The 25,427-nt window shown below is 38.9% G+C and overlaps 1 protein-coding gene across 1 annotated transcript; it reads right to left on the bottom strand.

Moving 5' to 3' along the window:
* Positions 1-12,311: 12,311 nt before the first annotated feature.
* Positions 12,312-19,285, bottom strand: LOC139198776 (uncharacterized). Its single transcript, XM_070827716.1, has 6 exons — positions 18,859-19,285; positions 15,125-15,457; positions 14,810-14,983; positions 14,259-14,354; positions 14,115-14,158; positions 12,312-12,674 (listed from the first exon to the last, which is right to left on the bottom strand). Exons 1-6 carry the CDS (start codon positions 19,283-19,285, stop codon positions 12,312-12,314), a joined length of 1,437 nt encoding a protein of 478 aa, XP_070683817.1.
* Between the last annotated feature and the right edge of the window lie 6,142 nt (positions 19,286-25,427).

The raw sequence follows: 25,427 nt of genomic DNA, 5'->3' as shown, positions 1-25,427 counted from the left end.
GACAAATGTAGGTAGGAAGCTTTCTTGTCCACTATTGAATCGATACTGTGTCCCATTAGACTGAATAGAGTTGCCAATCCCACAGTGTTACTTTCAAAAGAGGATTGTTCTGTCAGTGGCCCTTATCATGTTTAAAACAAATGTCTGACCAAAGTAAACAGATGCCAGTATTATGGCTCAATGAGAGATAACAGTAAACATCTTACAGTCCTCTCACTGATTAAAAAGAAATTTCCACAGAAAAGTCATGAATTGTACAATAATCTCTTTTCAAAGCAAAAGAAATCAATTAGTTAATGAAGTCTATTTTGCATATTGGTTAAGATATGAAATCAATTTGCCTAAAATCTTTAATTTTGTTATTTATTACAACTTGGGTTTTAACTTTGCAGCAACAGCCATCAGTTTTATTGGTTGATGATGAGTAATGTACTCATTGCTGAGATCTCGGAACACAGTCACATTAGCCAAACCACTTTGTTTGAAGGTGAAATTGAATGTGAGCACACTCCTAATGTTGCCTAAAATCCCTTATTGTACAGGAAAATAGTGGGTGTGCACCATAGACTAAATATTTAGATCAATGTGTCTCTGCCTCCTTCCATTGTACAAAACCAAAATATCCTGGATGCAGCTGCTGCCATCCTGCAGTGGTGACATCATTTGGAGCGAGAGTCTGTGCAGTAGAGATCTGAGGGGGAGCCACAGCCATTACTGCACAGACTTAGGCTGTCAACCATGACATCATACTCCTTTTTTTTAATAGAATAACTAATTAAAAGCGAATTGATCGTAAAGATGAACACTTGAGCACAATACATCAGAGTGATAACCATCTAAAATGAAAGAAACCATCTTTGGTGTACTTTGATCTTTTAGTTTGGCCCATTTCCCATCCGCTTTATGATCTGCACTGCAGCCAGCCACCAGTGGGCCACTGAGATGTTTTGGCTTCAGTATAGGGGAGCCGTCATGTCGTCCGTCTTTATATACAGCCCATGGTGTGCACAGCTATGGTAAGTATGGCACATCCACGCCGAACCACAAAGTGTCATAGATTCCTACAACAGACAGTTTTGGTAATAATCGTATCATTTGTCCTTCCAAGTTAATCGGACTAATTCTGATTTGCTTGTTTGTTGACAGCCGGTCTATCAACACCGAAATTTCAACCTCACCTCAATAAATATAATATTGTCATAAGTGTGCACTTAATTTTAATTTTGCTCTTGTTTAGAAAGGGGGCACCGCCTTCATATAGAAGGAAAATTAAGGATATCAAATTAATCGCATTAATCAACTAGACGATCTGATCACTATCAGAAGTGGTAACTTCCCCGGGGACCTTTGACTTCTGCCGTAAAGGAAACACACAGACACTAGCCTTTTGAATGCTAGGTCATTTATCAAAAGCTAAATCCCTATTGAAAATTGATTAAATCATTATTAATAGAGAATACAGATGATAACTAATATAGAGCTTATATAATGGCAGAAAATTAATACTAAACAAGGAAAGCAAAAAAACAGTCAACATAAAAGAAATGAATGATCTGACATAATGAGAATAAAATGATTAATTAGGTTATGAAGATAGTAAATTAAAGTGTGAAGTTGAGGCCTATTAGAGCGCAGACACTGGAAAATTATCACTTATCTTACTTTAATTTTAAGACTACAGAGCAATATTTCCAACATCAACTCAAATCAAACCCCGGTAAAGTTTTCCTACTGTTGCAGTGTTTCCCCAGAGCTGGAGCTCTTTTCAGCTTCATTGTTAGCCTGCATCACAGCATTGTACAACCCTCCAGCAAGGTGATGCCCACAGAGGGGCAGCAGTGGTGGGGCAGTGGCATTAGATTCGGTCAGCTGTTGTCCTCAGCTGGGGGTAGACCGCAGCATGAAATGGAACAGTCTCTGGACAAATACCTCAACTGCCACAAGTGGTTAAAAGCCCGCGGCTGTTGGAATCTTGTAATTTGGCTGAGTTAACTGAAGTACAAAAAGATGATTCAAAAGTGAAACTAAAGTTCAAACAATATCAAAATGTTAAACTGAAATAAAGAAGGTTTAAAATCATTAATCTACACACATGACTCGGTAAAAGAAAACAAAGAAGATCTCTGGAGACAATATTAATGCTGAGATTAACTGCGTTGGCTCTTAATTGTATGTTGAGGAAACCAGTGCCTGAACTTTGTTTGTGGAGAAATGCTTCATGCCAAAACAGTGAAAAGTTTTACAGTTTTATTAACGTGATACTTAATACACGCATTTATTCAAATTTAAGATCAGTCACTATGGTCATAAACGATAGGTGTAGAATCATAAATCGCATGTGTGTGATGCATAAAATATGTAGAAAAGACATGATTAAACAGCAATCACTTTAAAACCTTAAATAGTGGGGTGGGGGAGTGAGTGTCTTTGTGAAACGATCATATATAATCATCTGTTATTAAATTTCAGGGTCCATAGTTCCATATGGAGTCACATTTAGGGTTCTTTCGTCTGTGTGTCTGCAGCCTGTCATCAAGTCTCCCAGTATTCTGGTGTTTCATTTTGTTTTCATGGCATTCGGTATATCTTTTCAGGCTGGCGAGTCAAAAACTTTAACTGGAGAGTGTCGCTGACACTTTTATGATTGAGCTAAACTCAGTTACCAGCAAAGATTTACAATAAAAAAAAAAAGAATCAAAAAGAAAAAACCCACTGTGAGAGGTGAAGTGGTCACGGGGCCAGAAGGTCACTCACTAACGTGTTAGGCTGTATGTCAGGCTGAAATTAAATAGCTCACACAGGTGTTCTTGCTATAAGGGACAGCACCGATAGCTGGTGCAGTGGAAATGTTGTAACATTTTGTTCATGTCATTCCATTGTACTTTGTTCAAAGGTCTTTACGTGTGGTTATAGTTTTAGTGACATTTTGCAAAAGTAGTATTTTTTAGGACGGACGGAGCAGTCTGCCCATGGGACTGGCATTCACACACATATTCCTCTATACATCACTGTTATAAAACTCTCTCTCCTTAGAGAAAGATGGAAAGACTCATAACATATAAAGCTGCCCACAAGGTGGGTGCTGCCCATGTAAAAATCTCTAAGAGCTAAAGAAAATTTTGCTCTACAACAGTAGCTCAAAGAGATTGCCTACATTAAAAGGCACAAACACTCACATAACAAGAGTGCTACCTCTTCATATATTTAAGACTGTTAAACAAATTTTCCCCACAAAGGAGTGAACAGTTCCAAGTAGGGGGATCTTAATACCTGACTCTAAATTCTACACTGTGGTCTGCCATAGGAAAGCTACGGCCTCCAATGAACATGTACATACATATTTGTGTTTATGTTTTGAAGTGTTTCTTCTTTATTACTTTAGAACAGCAAGCTGGGGATTCATACTGTGTGATGGATGTGGGGTGGATATGAATTGTGTTCTTCCAAAGATGTTTTCAAAACAAAGTCTCCCAACACACAATGTGTCAGAAGTGTATGGGCAACATAACAATTCAACTTTCAATTAATCAAGCAGATATCATTAGTTCTGAAGTGATAAAATAAAGAAAAATGTCTGTTGTCGGCGTGCCCAGAGCTCTGTGTAACGGTCACACAACAAACTCGCCACTCAGGGAAATACAATATTTAATTTATGGTAATAAACACCAGGGAAGCATTGACATTTCCAGATGTTGAAAACAAAACCACTAATGCAGTTGGCACATACAGTATTTAGTGATTTTAAATCTGTAGTATTTCAAAGTACTTTAAACTAAAACAAGATCCTACATTTGTAAGTTTGGGGATAGTCGAATGGAAAAATCTATCAGGCTTTTCCTCTGCGTGTAGTGAATGGAAGTTTGCTGATTGTGTGGGTGTCTAGTGTCGGTACAAAGTAAAGGCAATATGTTCACAAGAACATATGCTGTTTCAATCTTACTCTCTCCATCATAAATCATAAAAGGTGGTGGGGTTGTTCTTCATGTCAAATCAACATTTTGTGTCACTGTAGTTTTGTCTGAATCAATACGCAAGCAATTACAGCTCTTATCACTGAAGTGGAAAGTGCCATGTAACTGGAGTGGGATACTATAGGAATTCTTCTGTTAGTCCTTGAGAGAGCTTTTCTCTAAGCTCAACTACAGTGACATTATTTTAGCTAGTGATTTTAACTGGTATCTGCTTAACCCAGTATCTAATGATTTTAAATCTCCTTGCAAGCCTTTTAACCTCACACAGCTGATTAACTCACCCACACACCCAAATCCTAAATGCCTTGAGAGGTCCACTTTAATGGATCTGATTTTGACTGATCTCACACATTCATTTTCTGCTATGTGTGTTTTCTGCAACGACCTAAGCAATTATACTTAGGTCGTATAGCTGCTGTCAGGAATACCAGGTTCCTAAACCTGGACCACACTTGATTTGTAAGCGAAATCTTTAATATTTTAATGGAGAAGAGTTTTATCATGATTTGTTTAATTTTAATTGGAGCAGAGTTGAGCTGATATCTTATAACAGCCTGGTCATTTTTCTATGATGGGTTCACTCATATCATAAATAAATGTGCTACTTTTAGGAAGTACAGAGTTTAAGGGAGGGATAACCAACTGTTTATCATTAGGCCATGAGAGCAAGCATTTAGTTGGTTCTCCAACCACCTCTGTGAGTCAGATTAAGTCAAAGTGAGTCAAACACGTTAGGCATTGCTCTGTCTGTTTACAAGGGTGCGCCAAGGGTGTTCTGTGCTTGGCACACTTCTGTTCAACATTTATATAAATAATCTGGGTCAAGATGTGCCAGATGCTCATTTTCATTTCTATGCCGATGATGCGGTTATTTACTGTTGTGCATCAACCCTTGCTGCAGTTGTTGATCATTTGCAAAATGCTTTTAATGCTGTCCAAAATAGATATTCTCACTTTAAATTTCCTCTTAATGCTGATATTCATCAGCGGTTAACTCCTATTGCAGTTAACTCCGCTTTTACCCCATATGTACAGCACTTGGTGAATAAACTGAGGCTTAAATTACATTTCTATTTTAGAAACAAGTTGTGTGTTTGCCTGTGTTAGACTATGAGGATCATATGTGTGTTCCTGCCTAGGCATCGAATATGATTGATACAGCTTATCATACTTCTTTTTGTTTCATTACAAACTGTAAAGCCTTGACTCAGCACTGTGAGCTTTACTTCAGGGCGGGATGGCCTGCTGAACTGAATGTATATATCAATATTTCATAGACGAAGGATGGACAGTACTCTTTGCTGTCACAGGACTTTTATAAGTTGTCTGAACTAAATGTTCCTACAAAGAGTGGGAAAATGGCTTTCAGGTATTCTGCACCCTCAGTTGGTAATATATTGCAGACTGTTTTAAAACTTAATGATATGATTTCTTTGAATGCTTTTAAATCCATTCTGATGCCTGTGCTGCATTTTGTTCTTATGTCCTTATGTCCTTGCGTTGTGTCTGTTTCATTAAATTGTTTTTGTTTTGTGCTGCTGCCTGTCTTGGCCAGGACTCCCACACAAAAGAGATTTTTAATCTTAATATGACATTTTCTGGTGAAATGAATGTTAAATGAAAATTTTAAAAAATCGTTTTCACATTTCTCATATACTTCGTAAACCAGTGCAGTCAGTGTATTTTACTGTGTGTGTGTGTGTGTGTGTGTGTGCGTGTGAGAGAGAGGAAGAGAGAGGGATGGCTAATCCTTTTCACTTAGCAGCAGAGTGTCATTGACTGTCATTGACAACAGAGCAGACACCCCAGGCCACTGCAGTCTTCCCCTGGTGGCCGATGTACTCAACAACAGTAACAACAATAACAATGACATCAAGCTGCTCTCGCTGACAAGAACAGCTACTGGAGGGCATTCCTGCTGCCAAGGTGACTTCTGCTGTGTGTGTGTGTGTGTGTGTGTGTGTGTGTGTGTGTGTGTGTGTGTGTGTGTGTGTGTGTGTGAGTGAGTGTGTCAAATTGTAAAAGCAGAATGTGGAAACAGAGAGTGAAAAGACAGATATTGACTGAAACATACATGCACAAAAATTGATTTGTTTCATTACGTCTAGCCATCAGTCTATTAACCATGAATGCATTTTGGTAATTGTTGCCGTTGGCCCATCAAGCTAAATGCGTCAAACTCCAAGGTGTAGCAATACTATTGCCTAAATACCAATGACTGTCTCTCTGACCAATCTAACAAATAAAAAAAACAGTGCCTCAAACTTTATCTTTTTCAGCTCATAGAGAAACATTCACACATCCACATTAATTCATATCATACTTCATACACATATCATACAAACAAATACAATACCTCTGGATTTTTAGCACTTGAAGTTAATGATCACTATCATGTCGCCTGTGTCACAGATACTAAAATCCCTAAATCTCACTGTCAAATTATTTTAGTCTTACGGATCTTATTTAAATGATTTGTGAATTTCTAACATTACCAATAGTTTCTCTGTTACTGGCCCTGCTGTGAAAACTTTTCACAACCATTTTATGTTGTTGCTGACGGACATGGTCCTTTTAGAAAAACATAGAATTAAAAGCAGGTATAGATTCTCCCAACACTTTTCCACTGCCATCAACATCAGAGGCGACTCCAAGGCTTGATCCAGTGGCGCCCCTGAGCACTGGTTAACCTTTAGACAACAAAACAACATGTGCACCAGCACGATTAGATCGGCTAAATCAAATTATTATCAGTCAGCTCTCTCTGCCTGTGATAGTTCCACCTAATTTTGGAACATTTTAGCATCACTGAATAATACACAACAAGTATCTGTTCATATTATCAATAGATTATCCATGGCTAAAACCTTTAATCACCATTTCCTCTCTTTAATATTTAATTTATTTAATGTTATTTAATATGTCTGTACCATATCTTTCCATCAGAGGGAGTCCCAAATGCCTCAGCTTCTTCTGACTGCAAATTTTCTTTTAGTTTGATAAACAGTGCAGATCTTTAAAAAGCTCTGTGATGGTCAAAAGCATGCAAGACATTTGAACAATCTTTTTGAATATCTTCTATTCCAATAAGTCCTCCCTTAATCTGTCCACATTTTGCTCATATTTCTAGCCAAACCTTTTTATCAGGCATGATTCCAGCTTTGTGGAAAAGTGCCTCACTCTCTACCTTCCAATACTAAACTGCTTTCCAATACTAACTTTACTTTCTTAGCAAAAATTCTACAATCATTGGTACATTTTTAACTATGTGCCCTCATTGACTCATTCAACATATTACATATTGCCTTTGTCACAATTTGTGCTTAAAAACTTTGAGAAGAAAATCCGTCTCTACAAACTACAGTCTATAGGTTTTGAAGGAATTGGTTTCACTCATACCTGACATAGAGAACTCAGACTGTTGTTGCTGATGGCTCTTGAGTCAAGCCATTTCACCCTCAGAAATGGGTTCCCACCAAGCAGCAACCTCCTGGCCTGGAAAATGAGGCCAAAAACAGACGTGCCAAAAACTGACCGTTTGAGGCAATGGGGAGTCAATCCTGATTGAGCCATTTGTTTAAATGCTGTGTCATAGCTAGTTTGAAAAGCACAAAAGACCAAATACATGGTATCTCCATCTCCTCCAGTGACTCTGACTATGCTGCCATTAAAACTTAGAACCCATATTAACTCTTGCTGACTCACACACATACTCTGGGATTTGGCTATCTATCATTTAAGATTCTTATTCAACGTTTGCATATCAATCATTAAAAATCAAACTAGGCTTCTTGTATAGAATTAAATTATGTCTGTCCTCTCCCAGCTGTAAAACTACTTTGCAGTCAGCATTCATCTCTGTCCTTGGCTATGGAGATATTCTGTATCGTCATGCTGCTCCATCAACACTATAGCAAATAAACCCTGTGTATCATAGTTTGTTACGTTTTATCAGAAATGCAAGTCTGTAGTTTCATCATCATTGTTGTCTGCATCACATGGTTGGATGGACTTTGTCACAGTCAAAAAGAAACAGCCATCATTTTATTCATTTATAAAGCTATGCTGCTTATCCATCCAAACTCACATCTCCTCCCACTTTTAAATCTAACAGCTCCAGTACATGATTCAGTAACTACTTAACCTTAGCCATCTCTCATGTGCACAATAATGCTGGAAAATCTGGTTTCTGGTACTATGCAACAATTATTGTTAATTAAATCCAAACTAAAAACTAAAACTAAAGGTGTGTGTGAAATAAAATTTTAGTAAAGTGAAATAAAAATAAAAAGTAGACTTTCTAACTAAGTACAGAGCAAATTTAACAGAATTAGAGCACAATCCACTACTGTTGTGTGAATCTTAGAAGTTTGGTGCACAAAAGTAAATATCTGGTGGAGCTAATTCTCCAGTCAGATGCCATTAAACCAATGTAGAAGAAAAGGGTGTAAAGAGATGACGTCATGAAAAAAAAGCACTGGTCAAGCCTATGGAAAATAATGAAAACACGACAGATATGCAGCATTTGTATATGTGTTGTAATAATTGGAGGAACGTTACAGTCTCTCATTGTATATCTGATGTTTCATCTGCAAAGTATTTGTCCATTGCACTTGGTCACATTTTGCTTTAATCGGTGCACCAACTTTTACTCTCAGGTGTTTATGTGCAAATTGAAAATACACACCTGAAACAAATCACCTTTTTTAAACTACCCAAAGTAGAAATGACAGCATCGGTTATTTTTTCAAATGCTTAAATTTAGAGTTGTGATTGTCCAAATAACTGCAAAAAGCATTACAGAGGAGATCTGACAGACTTCAGTTTGTGTCCTGTCTCCCACCAACTGTCAACAACTGATTTATTTAGACAATTTTCAAAACCTTCAGCCACATCCCCTGGCTTTCATCAGCAGATGAGTTTCCACATGATTGTCACTGAAATTATTCATTTGTCAATATATTGTCACAGCCTTTTGTTAGGTTAAAACTACCATCAGTAGGTAACAAATAGTCTCAGTCTTTAGGCTAAGCACAGCTAATTGTTTCCTCCCTTAAGGTTCACACGTGATGGACAGATGTGACAGTGGGCTCGATCTTCTCATCCAACTCATCGCAACTCAAAAAGAATTATTAATTGGAATGAATGCATGAAATTTACATTGGGCATCATACAAAACATGACTGCGGATAAAAGTACAAAACTCAGATCAACACTCAAATAAAAAAAAAAAAAATTATAAAAAAAACATATTTCTACCTTGCCTAATAAAGACACTTGTGTAATATTCTGCAAGTTAACAAGGGTAATGGGTCACATTATACAAAGTTTCAATTCTCAAAGAGAGTTTTCTAAAGTAAATGTTCTGTGTCCTGTGTCTGTAATAAGTAGTGAAACAAAACGTTCACTCATGTGGAAGTAAAACTTTGCAGCAAGATAGTAATAACTTTGAATTTACGTTAAAACACATCAGAGGATTACTGATGTTAAAAAGAGAAACTCAAGTGGGCTGAAAGTGCCTCACATCTGAATAGTTATAGATTTGCATTTAGCTGTCCAGTGTGAGTCATGAACAGTGGAACAGTTGTGGGCTGTATAATAGCGCTATGGGGAAACAAGTTTTCCTCTGATTGTTCTGATATTGAAGAAGCTCAATTATGAATCTACTTGATACATGGCGGTAACAAAGGATACACCACAACTAATACTGGGTGGCTGCATCAATTTCCTGTTGACCCTCATAAAAGCATGACTCATTTACTCCACCACAGCTTTGGGACTCCAATTTGGCAACATTCAACTATTACTATTACAACTATGACAACTATTTATCTGTGTACATTTTGTATATTTGCATTATATTTTCCATCATTTCTTTTTCTTTTCACTGGAATTCTCAGTGTAAATTGAATGTCAGGACCCCCACCTCTAGAGGGAGCTAGAGGCGTTTTCTGTGTGTGTTTCTGTTGGTTGTCTAGGTCGGAGCTGATTACTAATTGAAGCCACCTGCGGCGGGGAGTGCTCTCCATCCACTTCACCCATAGATACCCACTTTGTCCACTAACCGACGCCGGACCGTAGATCCCCATCGGTTAGTCCAGCTCCAGTTACTATCAGTAGTTTGTTTCCTAGTTCCTGATCTAACACTTGTGTCCTTGTCTAGCTAAGTAGCCTCCCCTTTCACGGACCGATCCGCAGCCGCGGCGGCTTGCTTGGCGGATACTACCGGCGGTTACTACCTGTCGTGTTTTGTTTACTTTGTTGTGTCGTTTTGAATAAAACCCCTTTTCTTAATACACAAACTGCGTGCTGGGTGTTGTTGTCTGCACTTGAGCCTCTGTCCCGCTCCGTTGACATTGAGTTTCTGATGTCGCTGTTGTGTATATGTGAATTTATATATGAATAAAGGTGCATCTTAATCTTAACATAAAGTTTGAAACAGTAGGAAGCTTTTGCATCTCATTGATTCCTCATCAAATAAAGAAATTTTCTGTACATACTGTAAAATCAAACTTGATATACAGTGGGGCAAAAAAGTATTTAGTCAGCCACCAATTGTGCAAGTTCTCCCACTTAAAAAGATGAGAGAGGCCTGTAATTTTCATCATAGGTAATGAATTAATTGGTAAATTCCTCTGTAAAACAAGTATTTGGTCACCTACAAACAAGCAAGATTTCTGGCTCTCACAGACCTGTAACTTCTTCTTTAAGAGGCTCCTCTGTCCTCCACTCGTTACCTGTATTAATGGCACCTGTTTGAACTCGTTATCAGTATAAAAGACACCTGTCCACAACCTCAAACAGTCACACTCCAAACTCCACTATGGCCAAGACCAAAGAGCTGTCAAAGGACACCAGAAACAAAGTTGTAGACCTGCACCAGGCTGGGAAGACTGAATCTGCAATAGGTAAGCAGCTTGGTGTGAAGAAATCAACTGTGGGAGCAGTTATTAGAAAATGGAAGACATACAAGACCACTGATAATCTCCCTCGATCTGGGGCTCCACGCAAGATCTCACCCCGTGGGGTCAAAATGATCACAAGAACAGTGAGCAAAAATCCCAGAACCACACGGGGGGACCTAGTGAATGACCTGCAGAGAGCTGGGACCAAAGTAACAAAGGCTACCATCAGTAACACCCAATGCCACCAGGGACTCAAATCCTGCAGTGCCAGACGTGTCCCCCTGCTTAAGCCAGTACATGTCCAGGCCCCTCTGAAGTTTGCTAGAGAGCATTTGGATGATCCAGAAGAGGATTGGGAGAATGTCATATGGTCAGATGAAACCAAAATAGAACTTTTTGGTAAAAACTCAACTTGTCATGTTTGGAGGAGAAAGAATGCTGAGTTGCATCCAAAGAACACCATACCTACTGTGAAGCATGGGGGTGGAAACATCATGCTTTGGGGCTGTTTTTCTGCAAAGGGACCAGGACGACTGATCCATGTAAAGGAAAGAATGAATGGGGCCATGTATTGTGAGATTTTGAGTGAAAACCTCCTTCCATCAGCAAGGGCATTGAAGATGAAACGTGGCTGGGTGTTTCAGCATGACAATGATCCCAAACACACCGCCCGGGCAACGAAGGAGTGGCTTTGTAAGAAGCATTTCAAGGTCCTGGAGTGGCCTAGCCAGTCTCCAGATCTCAACCCCATAGAAAATCTTTGGAGGGAGTTGAAAGTCCATGTTGCCCAGCGACAGCCCCAAAACATCACTGCTCTAGAGGAGACCTGCATGGAGGAATGGGCCAAAATACCAGCAACAGTCTGTGAAAACCTTGTGAAGACTTACAGAAAACGTTTGACCTCTGTCATTGCCAACAAAGGGTATATAACAAAGTATTGAGATGAACTTTTGTTATTGACCAAATACTTATTTTCCACCATAATTTGCAAATAAATTCTTTAAAAATCAGACAATGTGATTTTCTGGATTTCTTTTTTCTCATTTTGTCTCTCATAGTTGAAGTGTACCTATGATGAAAATTACAGGCCTCTCTCATCTTTTTAAGTGGGAGAACTTGCACAATTGGTGGCTGACTAAATACTTTTTTGCCCCACTGTATCTTAAAATCCTGAATTTATATACGACTTTTATCAAACTCCATGTATTAGTTTGTTGAACAATGAAATAACACATCTGTTCATTTCTTCTTGTGGCTTGTCTACATTGGTTACAATAGTGTCCACTCTTTCACAGCATCATGGACCATAAATACCAGTTGGGTTAATTGAATTTATAATGATTACACCTCCACACATAAAGTAATTTCCATTTTAAAAAATTGTCATCAATACTGTTTGATCAAAACATATTCATTTTGATTACAGTAGCCTCCTTCAGGTTGTCTGTGGTAGCTGAGCCAGGGAATAGATGGAGTCATTTTCATTGATTCCAAATTGATTTGGTTCAGATTGTCCAGTTAGCTCCGCAACAGAATACACCAAGTCATATTGGGGATCTGTGACTCTGCTCTCTGCATGTGCTCCCCAAAAGTTGAAACCAGAGCTGGAAGCTGAATTTAAAGAAGCATAGTTTGAATAGTAATTAACACTCTCAGTTGCTGATTGAATGTCTCGGTGGTAGGAATGATCAACAAAGACACTGTCGAGGTCAGTGCTGGTTGCATAGAAAAACACAGTAGAAACCCCTGCAGGGTGGCTGGCAGTTTGCTGGGCTACAGGTCTGATTTCATGATATTCCTTGAAATAGAAAACAGTAAGACAAAACAGTAATTAGAAACACTGAAAATGCTGAGTTAAACAAAACAGAAGGAAGATAACAAGAACATAAGAAGGGTTAAATAGTAGTTTAACTGTTAAACAGTAGTAACATTTTAAAGCATTACTGAAGCATTATAAATAACACTATAAGTGGGACACAATTAAAAATAAGTTGCTAAAATAAGTCTCACACACAACAAATTAAAGACAACTTCAAATATATCTCTTAGGGTGGTACTTCCTGAGCTTCGTGGGCCTTTAAAGTAAAGGAACAATCACCCTAATTACAAACTGTTGATATCATGTTCTTATTGAAGGTGTTGCCAAGATTTCTGCTGCTCTGCCCTTTCTGAAGTGACACAGGAAGATATGAAGACCAGATATATTCTGACCTGTTTATCTGCAGTGCCTGGACTGATACTTGTGATGTGTAAATTTAGCTGTGGGTGATTTAGTGACATCCTGTTGAGACTTGCAGAAATCAATAGAGGGAACAAAACCTGCTATCGTATATTATACAGCTAGTATTTTCCAAGTTTGTCACCACAAAATTGCCTTAAAATGGTGGACAAAGTGTTTACCAGTGACGATCTTGGGTTTCAATATTTTAGTTGAAGAAATTATTGTGTAAATGATGATTTCCAAGATTTCCAAGTTTATGTGTGACCAGAGAATTTATGTTTAGCTTTGTAAAGATAAGATGTGTCAGACTGATGATAATATTCATCCCACACTATCTTCATTTTGTAATAACTTTGATAATGATAATAATAATAAGAAGAAGTTGTTGAAGAAGAAGAAGAATTTAAAATGTAGCTCTAATGCAAATTTTGGACATACATTTTAAAAAATGAAGCATAAAGTTAACCCTTGCCTTCTCCTTTCCCTAAAATCAACAGACTTTGATATTGAACATATTCTTTTCTTTGAACATGCCATTTTAATAAAATCTCCTGAAATTTAATTTAGCCTTGACTTGGATCAAAGACACACTCAGACTGCCTCTCTGCTCAAAGTGATGTCTAATGGCTGCTGGGGTTGGATGAGAAATGGGCTTTTAGTTTCAGACCTCAGCGACTTGTCTAAATAAGCTTAAAGCATGCAAGAAGAGTAACCAGCTGAAAATATTTTGTCCAGTAGCAGCCTCTGTCTCCATCCTAGGCAAACAGTAGCATTGTTGTTGTGTACTAAGTGTACTGTACTTTTTTTTATCATTATTTTCAAAGACCTGATATTCTAGGTGTTCTTTGTGTTTATCAGCTCTGAGCTCCACAATGTAAAGGTGTCCTAAACAGCATTAAAGTAAGAGGTGAGAAAGGAATGCCAGAGCTGTAAGAGGAGCAAGTTGTTTCTGTGGGAGAGCCAATAGAAAGCAACAGCCCTTCATGTGGTTTCAGATTCAAACTACAGAAAAATCACCTCTTGTGCGTCTTCTTGGGGCACATCAGCACTTGAAACCACTTCTGAAAACATATAGGACAACATTTATTAATATGTCTGCTGGAGGCTGATGTTACTGATGATGCTACATTTCTGCAATATGTGGTGGTTTATGGGTCTTACTCGGTTGTTTCTTCATCATCTTCCTCATAACTTGCAGAAGGACCATCACTATGGTTAGCATAACACCGACACATATTATTAAATACAGTGCACTGCCTGGCCAGAGAAAGAGGAAGAGAGATGACAACAAGTGTAACAACCACATCTTACTCCTCATATCCTCTTTGCTATAAGTGAAACTTGCTTTGCACAGGATGTGTGAATACTGAATGTACAGAAAATGTATATAGGGGCAAAATTAGATTGAATTGTTCAAAGTACCCAAATTAAGGCGGCATTAGGCTGGAAAATGTCATAATGTGATTCTGGCAATGGCTCTGTATCTGAACATAGGTTTCAACTGTTATTACGTCATCTTAAGCAACAACTGTGATGCTTTATGGTCTTTTTTCGATTGATATTGCTGCAATCTTTTAGTTAATAAAGCATGCAATTGTTTTATTTAATTTCATACTTGTAGCCATGGAGTTTATGCACTGCAGCTACAGTTAACAGTAGAACGTATATGTCTATATTTTAAATATATGAGTACAGATAAGTACACTTCATACCATCTCCTTGTGTTCCTGGTGTAGTAGTTGTTGTAGAATGGATGATGTATGACGTAGATATATCAGTAATTTCCGAGCCATTTGAAGATATTGTGAAGCTGCTCTTAACCACAAATGTCAGAGTAGAATCAACAATAACTGTTTTTGGAGTTGTCTTAGGACTGGAAGCCTCAGCTGAAAATAAAAGACACGGCATATATATATATATATATATACACATATATATGTGTTAATGTATCAACTATTTGGGCAGTTATTACTCTTTAACAAAGGAGTTTTTTTTTATAAAGAAAAGACAGAAGAGCATAAACTTACCATCTGTAACTTTAAGATTCACCTGTTTGAATAAATCCAGGCCAACTCTGTCCACTCCACAGTAATATATATTGGTGTCTGACTTTTGAAGATTAACGAAGGTCAACAATAAACGATCTCCACTGTTAGTTAACTGTATTCGATTCTTGTAATTAGTCTTTCCAAATGCTGCTTTGATGAGGATGTGCTTGTCATTCTTGCATGGACTTTTACAAAAGTACTTATTGTTATATTTTACAGTAGTCCAACCGGTCCAGTCTGAGCATGTTGTTGACACATTTTTTCCAACAACTCCATTTACTTCGAGAATCTTCACCTCCACAACTCTCAGAGCTACAAGTGGAAACAGTTTTTTGTTATTGTAATATTGAAAATGCATACATTTATTCAAATATGCACATTTTTGAAAGCAAAACCTTTTTTCAAAAAGTACATGACTAAATGGAAATAGCAGCTACGGCATTTATATACAAGCTGCAGTAGGTGCAAATAAAGAGAATACAGAAAAAATAAACTCACCAGAGAGAAGACAGTAATACACACACAGTTTTGTCATAGTGGACAAAAAGAACGAAAGCGCAAGGTGTAAGGGAATTATCACGTCACTCCAACCAGTCTTTAAACTATAACTTTTCCTTTCTCCTTTCACTAAAGATTAAAGCTCCTCCCTTTCCTTTTAACACACACACACACACACACCAACTTGAGGAAACACATCTATGGTTTCCGCCCTCTGTATATTTTCAAAGCAAATAAAAAATCAAGTTACACATTATTATTGTCATCATCATCACTTGTCAAGTGTCTTGTGTCTGGATAAAATCCAGATGAGAGTTAAGACACTTGCATGCAAGACATTTTGTCGTCTTCATGGGCTCTAATTCACATTCACTCATACAGATTGTCACACTGACTGAGGATCAGATAAATGCTAACACGGGTTTGAATGCATCTCAAACCACAAACCACATGTGAGCTTGGTAAGATCTGCCCAGGATGCATTAAATGACTAAGTGCTAACGTGGCCAGAGTGTGGTTCCCAGTGTCAGTGCTGCAAACTGCCAAGACTGCAAATGGTGCTTTAGTTCAGCCGTTGATGTGTTCACTCCTGAACAATATAAATTTTACTCTTATGTTTGAGATTAGAAAGAGAATACTATTTCAGAACAGATGATGCGAAGTCCATTTTATTCAAGAGTCTTCACACAGTCAGCACAGCAGTAGGCAATGTGGACTAAACTGTGAATCACTTTTCATTTCTTTGACACAAAATCCTTCTAAATTTCATTGAAATTTTCTCACTTAAACTCACCCTCCGCCAAAACTTTTGAGCATGATTACTATTGTCATTAAATTACTATTGTGTTACATACAGTGGGGCAAAAAAGTATTTAGTCAGCCACCAATTGTGCAAGTTCTCCCACTTAAAAAGATGAGAGAGGCCTGTAATTTTCATAGGTACACTTCAACTATGAGAGACAGAATGGGGGGAAAGAATCCAGGAAAGCACATTGTAGGATTTTTAATGAATTAATTAAAGTAAATTCCTTGGTAAAATAAGTATTTGGTCACCTACAAACAAGCAAGATTTCTGGCTCTCACAGACCTGTAACTTCTTCTTTAAGAGGCTCCTCTGTCCTCCACTCGTTACCTGTATTAATGGCACCTGTTTGAACTCGTTATCAGTATAAAAGACACCTGTCCACAACCTCAAACAGTCACACTCCAAACTCCACTATGGCCAAGACCAAAGAGCTGTCAAAGGACACCAGAAACAAAATTGTAGACCTGCACCAGGCTGGGAAGACTGAATCTGCAATAGGTAAGCAGCTTGGTGTGAAGAAATCAACTGTGGGAGCAATTATTAGAAAATGGAAGACATACAAGACCACTGATAATCTCCCTCGATCTGGGGCTCCACGCAAGATCTCACCCCGTGGGGTCAAAATGATCACAAGAACGGTGAGCAAAAATCCCAGAACCACATGGGGGGACCTAGTGAATGACCTGCAGAGAGCTGGGACCAAAGTAACAAAGGCTACCATCAGTAACACACTACGCTGCCAGGGACTCAAATCCTGCAGTGTCAGACATGTCCCCCTGCTTAAGCCAGTACATGTCCAGGCCCGTCTGAAGTTTGCTAGAGAGCATTTGGATGATCCAGAAGAGGATTGGGAGAATGTCATATGGTCAGATTAAACCAAAATTGAATTTTTTGGTAAAAACTCAACTTGTCATGTTTGGAGGAGAAAGAATGCTGAGTTGCATCCAAAGAACACCATACCTACTGTGAAGCATGGGGGTGGAAACATCATGCTTTGGGGCTGTTTTTCTGCAAAGGGACCAGGACGACTGATCCATGTAAAGGAAAGAATGAATGGGGCCATGTATCGTGAGATTTTGAGTGAAAACCTCCTTCCATCAGCAAGGGCATTGAAGATGAAACGTGGCTGGGTGTTTCAGCATGACAATGATCCCAAACACACCGCCCGGGCAACGAAGGAGTGGCTTCGTAAGAAGCATTTCAAGGTCCTGGAGTGGCCTAGCCAGTCTCCAGATCTCAACCCCATAGAAAATCTTTGGAGGGAGTTGAAAGTCCATGTTGCCCAGCGACAGCCCCAAAACATCACTGCTCTAGAGGAGACCTGCATGGAGGAATGGGCCAAAATACCAGCAACAGTGTGTGAAAACCTTGTGAAGACTTACAGAAAACGTTTGACCTCTGCCATTGCCAACAAAGGGTATATAACAAAGTATTGAGATGAACTTTTGTTATTGACCAAATACTTATTTTCCACCATAATTTGCAAATAAATTCTTTAAAAATCAGACAATGTGATTTTCTGGATTTTTTTTTTCTCATTTTGTCTCTCATAGTTGAAGTGTACCTATGATGAAAATTACAGGCCTCTCTCATCTTTTTAAGTGGGAGAACTTGCACAATTGGTGGCTGACTAAATACTTTTTTGCCCCACTGTATAAACCTACTGTAAAAAATAAGAAATACATCAACTACTACTTGGGATACTCAGCGCCTATTTTCATTCTTTGACGAGCAACTTGAAAGACTTGTGGTAGATGAGGAAAAGGGGAAGGTGACGCAGAGTCCAGAAGATTATGTGATCGTATGGGACAATGTGGGCCTTCAACGTTCTAGTAACAGTGTGATTTACAGCCCATTCCACGATGGTGTCAGTTTTCCTTCAGACTTACTCTCCACTCCACAACCCCACAGAGGAATTCTTTTCCTCATGGAAGTGGAAAGTTCATGAGCGCCAGCCACATGATCAGATGTCCCTCCTGGACACAATGAATGCTGTATGTCTAAACATACACTACCAGTCAAAAGTTTTAGAACACCCCAATTTTTCCAGTTTTTTATTGAAAATTATGCAGTTTAATGTCTCATTGTACTCTGAAATGAAAGCATAGAACAAATAAACAATTGAAGTTAAAAAAGAAATCATGGTGATTCCATGATTTCTTTTTTAACTTCAATTATAAACCAACATTTATTCTAAACTTTTGACTCAAAGTAGCCACCTTTGGCAGATATAGCAGCTGAACACACTCGTGGCATTCTTTCTATAATGGAAATAAAATATTCTTCAGAAAGTTCTTCCCAACTCTGTTGCAGAAGTTCCCATAAATGTGTGGCACTTGTAGGTTGTTTTGCTTTCACTCTTCTGTCCAGTTCATCCCAAACCAGCTCGATGGGGTTTAAGTCTGGAGACTGTGCTGGCCAAAGCCGTCCAAAGTTACGAGCAACTCTGGAGTGAGTTTGTTAAGCCATGCCTCTCTGAAGTGCATGATGCTGCACTCCCGATATTCCCGTTGCAGTCTGGTCAGCGCTGTTAATTCCTCCATCTTGCTGGGGAGAGACCTCACGTTGCCCATAATTACAGACGGTACGGATGGTTTGTACTGTCTCTTCTTCTCCCGACGCTTTACTCTGGCTCTGCATCCTCTCTTCCTCCTCCGGAGCTCAGCGGGGATGTCAGGCTTCTCCCACGTCAGAGGAGGCCCGGCTTGGCACAGCGCCAACAGCTGCTCCCGGGTGTAAACAATGGAGCCGTGGCTGAACGGGTCACCAGATGCAGACTTGAAAAATGCCAAAAACAGTGTGAGGCATACTAGTACTGACACAAATTGCACATCCATGGTTGATGTGCAAAAGTTATGACTAGTTGTGAATTAAACAGTAACAAAAAGCACGAAAAACACATGAAAATAGAGCAGAAACTAGAAAAGTTTGGAAGAGCTGCTGTAACTGGCTGCCACTCTCATGGCGCCATCTTGACTTAAGTCAAGCGATGTCTCAATGTCTTGTTGGGTGGATCAGTGTCAGTGTCAGTATCTTGTCCAAGGACACTTCGACATGTAGCAGTTTTCACAAAGAGGAAGTTTAGCATGTGAAAAGCGGTGTACCACACCCAGCCTGTATGTGCCCTCTGTTAGTAGAATAACGTAACTGAAAGGGTAATAGCACCCCATAGGTGACATCTGGTAAACCCAGATGCAACAAACTAACTCATAAATGCATTATTGTGTGCACTAGATGATGACTAGACAGGGCATTCAATCCACTGGATATGTAACACCATTAATGGGAACTGTTTTTGTGGTCAAGCCTGCAAAAATATTGTGTAAAAGACTTGCTTTTAAACATTCAACAATCTAATCAATTTTTGTAGAGAAGCAGTGATGAGACTCACATAATGATACGATTCTTCGCCTGAAGAACACTTGTGCAATGAGCCCTCATCACCAAGGCTGCTGATTTTTCCCAAACAGTTGGGGAGTTACCTTGTTTATACTCTGTAATGCTGTTGCACCAAGCATTTTAAAATGAATGGAATTTAAACAAGAGCACTGCACAGCAGAAAATGAGACAGTAAACCCAAGGATGACTGTGATTTAGGAGCTATCGAAAGTGAAAATGGTGAAAGTATGGCTGAAAACGACAGACACTACATTTTATTAACTAGTTAAGTGATCAGGAGTTTGGTAGCATAAAAAATTTGGTTCAAAAGCAGAAGCACTGTTCCATTTAATAGAATATACTTATGATCTGTAACTAATTATTAACCTCAGCATGTCTGTCGTGCATGGGCTATTACTTAACGTAAGATTTAACATCGGTCAGCCAATTTGAACATGTGAATGTCACATTTTGCCCAACATGGCATTTTACGATGAGAGGCTTCAACTCCACAACAATCAGAGTTGGTGGAAATGAAGGGGAAATGTTAAATCGTCATACTCAGTAAAAAGATCAATTCATTCAATATTCAATAAATAGAATAAATGCAGCACCTAAGTTTCGAGTGGTGACATTTATGCACAAGCTATAACAGGTGCAGGTACAGACGGTAAGATAACGCTCACCAGAGAAGAGACATGGGTAAATGTAGATCATTCTCATTTTGACAATGATTGTCAAAGACATACATCAGTCACATCGGTTTCCTAATTCACGCAACGTCCCCATTTCAGGTAAGGTGACTTTTCTTTCTTGTTTCTCACTATTAGATGTGATGATGAATCACCCTTCTCTTAAAGAGTTTTCCAATAAAGGAAGCAGGCCATGCCAATCACCACGCCTGGTCCATATGTTGTGTCTACGACTCAGAGGAGAAATGTGCTGCTCACAAATGCCCTTTCCTTGTGTTTGTCTTCTGAAAAGTAAATCATGTTCTTACTTTCCGAATTCTGTCTTGCATAAACATAAATATACTGCTAAAAGAAAACCTATTTACTTATCTACACAACAAATCAGTACAACATATGTACAGTACATACAATATACATTACAGTTATGCTCTCTATTGAATACAGTCAACAGAAAATAAAACTTTGAGGGAAAAATGTACAGAAAAAAAGAGGAAAGAAAAGTACTTAGGGCAGCATGTTGTCGCTACAGCTGGGTCTGGCCATAGCAGCTCATCAACGCCACAGGCAATGTCTTTCCTAGTTTGACTTCGAGGGAAGAAGTGCTTTGAGTGTCATATCCAGTCCTAGACAGCACCTTCATCAATATCATCACGTCTCTTCCATTGCCTGCAGAAGAGACGTGCACATACTGTGGGGCTGACTGTCATACACCTTTCATTCACCATGCTGAAAAGAACTCATCATTTGGACTGAGGATAAGGAGTGAAAGGTAAGCTGACATTGTTCCACACTACAACATATCTGTCTGGTCTGCCAGTATCAAAATGTTATGCAGTCTGTCCAAAAATGTGAGCGTGTGGGCAGTGTTATATGGACTGTGGTTGGCGTGGCAGTGGAGGACACCATCCTGTGTGATGGCGCCACACACTGTGAAGTTTCCATCTACAATGACTCTGCAACCAATGATGTTCCCTCCCTTCCTCCATTTCTTTGTGAGTTTGATGATTGATGAAAATAAACTCATGTGTGATCACAATAATATTACTCTAATTTCTATTTCCAGTACTCTCGGAAAACAAGACAAGCAAAAACTATTTAAAAAACAGTCAATATGCTGCAGCCCAAAACACTGCAACAAATTCTGTACTGTGTGTAGTGAACTGAAGGCAATCTTGCACCGCAACACCCACAGATTCATGTCTCAAATTTTTCATTCTTTTAGAATTTCTCTCAAAAAAGAAAAGCCCCCTTATAAAGCTACTTCATGTGCACTTGGTTTTGATGGAGAATGCAGGCCAATATGAACAGGCTCACTTGCTGGATGTTGTTGAATATTGTGAAGCCCATTATGATATGGCTTTGAGTCTAATTGCATTATTTGCCAGAACCAAGTTGATTATTGCTGCTACTTCACTGAACATTCAAACCCTTCCACCTTTATGTCTTTTGTCTTTCAATGTAGCCTAAAAACTGTGCAGCATTCTCGTACAGTTGTAGAGTGTATGATATGGCAACCATTCAGGATGTAAATAGGTGTCACAAAACAAGTGATTGTACGAGTGTTGCAGTATGATTTGCGGAGCCCTGAATTATGTAGAGTGAATAAAAATTTGGTTATGCGCATGTGCTCAAGTTTAAATGTCAAGATGACAGAGGCAACAGTGAACGGCTCAAGCTGGGTTGGACTCTCTGTCCAGCTAATCTCATTGTAACCCAAGGCAACAAACAGTGACTAATTAATTGATCAGTTAACATTGACTGTCATTCTCACCTTCCCCTCTACCTCTACCTGTTCCTCTTGCTGCTATGATGGCTTTCTTTGTTGTTGTAAAAAGATACTCACCTGCGGTCTTGTTATGGTGCTTACATCCATGATGAGTCGACAATGAAGCAGTTAGGAGTTCAGCCAGGTGGCGCATGTACTAGCCAGACGGTCCATGGGTGTGGCATTTTGATCAGCAGCGTTTTCAAATGGTAAACCAGTGACTTTATATCAAATTCCTGTGTCTTATGTAGAGAACAGTGTGCAGGGTGTTGCAAAAAATATCAGGTTGAATTGCAAATGTTTAGAATTTTGGAGACTTGAACTGAGGTTTTTCTCCTCACTGTAATAATTGCGCTTTATGTGTCATGTCGAAAAACAATGGGCAATGGACAATGGACAACAATAGGCTCCTCAACAGTATGGCCATTTTGAGCAATGCAAAGAAAAAGAAAGGAAATTATCTTTACCTGTCAGAAAAAGACATTTATCTTTTATTTATGCTCATTTATGATAAATGTCTTCTGATCACTTAATTAAGAATTACTTCACTGACTTGTGCCCATGAACTTGACTTGGCCAGAACAGTTGATTGCGTTTTCACAATATTTTCTTAGGCAGTGGCTATGAACAGATATTCTACGCCATTTATGGAGCGCACATAAGCACAAGTACAGGACACCGCCTGTAATATCCTGCAGGTGCAGTAGTAGATCACACAGATGATCGGGACATTTTAAACTTCCTCTCCACCTCACTGAGCTCCCTAAGGACCACCATACCTCAGTCTGTACTATCATCACCTACGAGGCCAGGTTTCTGAAGCCACAACAACTTGAATATACTTGTCATGACCAAAATTCTGATTTCCATAATTCTCTCAGCATAATCAAACAAAATCAGTGCTCAGTGCTCCAGTGATGCATTCACAAACAGATTATTCCTTTTTCGTATTAGTAACATTATTAGAGCGTTATTGCATGCTTGCCAACATCAAATGCCAAACTTAATGACACATGAAAATAAACAGAATGCAACTAAAACAGTGCTGTTGATGCATGTCGTTACATATGTATAGAGACAGAACATGGTGTACAGGATTTGAAAACTCCAAAAGCATTTTCTCCTTACAAAGGAAAACAAGCAGACCTTGTGACCTGTTTAGGGAGCCATACAATCGCACTTCTCTTCTTTGTACTGCCTAACCCACATTGGGATGCTTTTTCCTTTTATTCTATTTCTAAGGTTTGTCATTCTCCTCTCCTTTATGTCAGTGTGCTATGGTTACAGCAGACATATATATTTATGAAGGGTAAGAGAAGCTGGTTGAAGCGGCCACGACTGACACCAGCCCTCCCAACACCAACTGATAATTCAGTCCGCCCACTTAAACCCATTTCACCATTGTGCCTCTGGTTATGAAATGACCAAAAATCTTTCGGCCATTTATGGAAACAGAGAACCTTATCTCACCTGCACCTCTCTACCATCATTTCTCCTCTTTCAATTACATCTCCTCTCCCCTTTCTTTCTTCTCTCATACACAGTGATTAACCAAACCATTCTCCTCTTCTCTGTAATGCGTCTCAACGTACATGGAGGAAATGAGGGAATATTATCTCCATCCTCTGCTGGCTTTGACAGTGCTCCTCATTCAAATGCACACTTTCATCATCCACTGACAATGCTGGGCCTCTGCTTTGTGTGTGTGTACATGTGTGTGGGTGTGTGTGTGAGTGTATGGGCAGTAGTGTCATAGATAAGGAGAGGTTTGTCAGGGCAGCTCAGTTAATGCTGCCACTTGACACTGCAACACAATGAGCAAACCACTGTCACACAACCGTCGCAAAGTTAAGTGCACTATGGGTCCCTTTAGGAAAAATGTAAGATCATGTTCACCCTGCTGATCTTATATGTCTTGATTACATGATTCTTCTCTCCCTCTCTGAAGATACATTTCTGAATGTAATTGCTAGTTTTTTGTGACACCCTCTCACCTTACTTTTGTAATATTTGAAGGTTAGTGCTTTAGAAATGTCACATGCTACCCTACAGACTAGTCATCTGTCAATATTTGTTTATTTACAGAATTAGGAATTATTTCTCCCCTTGTTTTTCCTGGATGAAGACCAGCCACTCTGGCAATTCTTGGTCAAATATTACACCACATCTTCCTCCTGTTCCTGGCCACGACACTCTCTATTCTACTGGCTCTGAGTCTTCTTCAAATTGACTTTCGTGATCTGAATTGATTTCCACATTATCTTCCTGTTCTGATAAATTCTTCTACTCCATAACACCAGCTGTCTCAATCTCTTGTATTATTCACTCTGAGGTTCTCTCAGCACATAGCCCTTTGCTCACATTGCTGGATTCCACTGATAATGAGTAAATCCCAAGGTGATGCTTCTACCTATCATCGCATTGCAGTTTTTATGCAGTCTCCACCCTTCTGTCACACTTGAAATAATCTGACACAGTAAAATGTATTTATGCTCTTCACAAAAGATAAAGAATATGCTTCGGGTCAGCTTGACTGGATGGTTTGGTATGTCTCTACAGGTTATCATTTATAAAGGAGTGGGTTCAGCCAAATTATTATAAGTGGTTTTATAATAATAATAACCAAAAGTATCTGCATTATCAGATAACAACAATGTTATCTGATAATGCAGATACTTTCGGTATAACTGCAAACAACAGCAACATGTTTTAACTCAATTACTCTGGATAATGTACTTACATCCAGTCTTATTCACAGCATGGTCTAAGAAATAGGAGATAACTAACACTGAACAACAATAACATATATAATGGAGAAGTAAGCTACAATAATGAGCCATCCCACTTTTTTCTGCTGAACTCTCGCTGGCTACCTCCTCACTACAAATCTTCCTGCCACTCAAGCAGTAGAGTAAGTAAGAAAAAGCTTTGCCTCAGAAGGTTTCGGAGCCCAAGTTCTTATTTACTAATAAATCATTATAGCTTCATTGTCCACCTAGCTAACTAAGAAATTAGGCTGCATGTTTGCTAACTCACAAGAGAGGTTGAGTCTCATTTGTTTGAGCTGGAATGATAGATGAGCTCTCCATGGATTTTCAGTAAAAACCTTTAAGATATTACAAATGGATGCCGTGTTTCTCATCC

This window comes from Pempheris klunzingeri, chromosome 3, assembly GCF_042242105.1.
Source record: "Pempheris klunzingeri isolate RE-2024b chromosome 3, fPemKlu1.hap1, whole genome shotgun sequence".
Taxonomy (NCBI): Eukaryota; Metazoa; Chordata; class Actinopteri; order Acropomatiformes; family Pempheridae; genus Pempheris; species Pempheris klunzingeri.
Note: the sequence above shows the minus strand (reverse complement) of the source record. Positions and strands in the feature narration are given on the sequence as shown.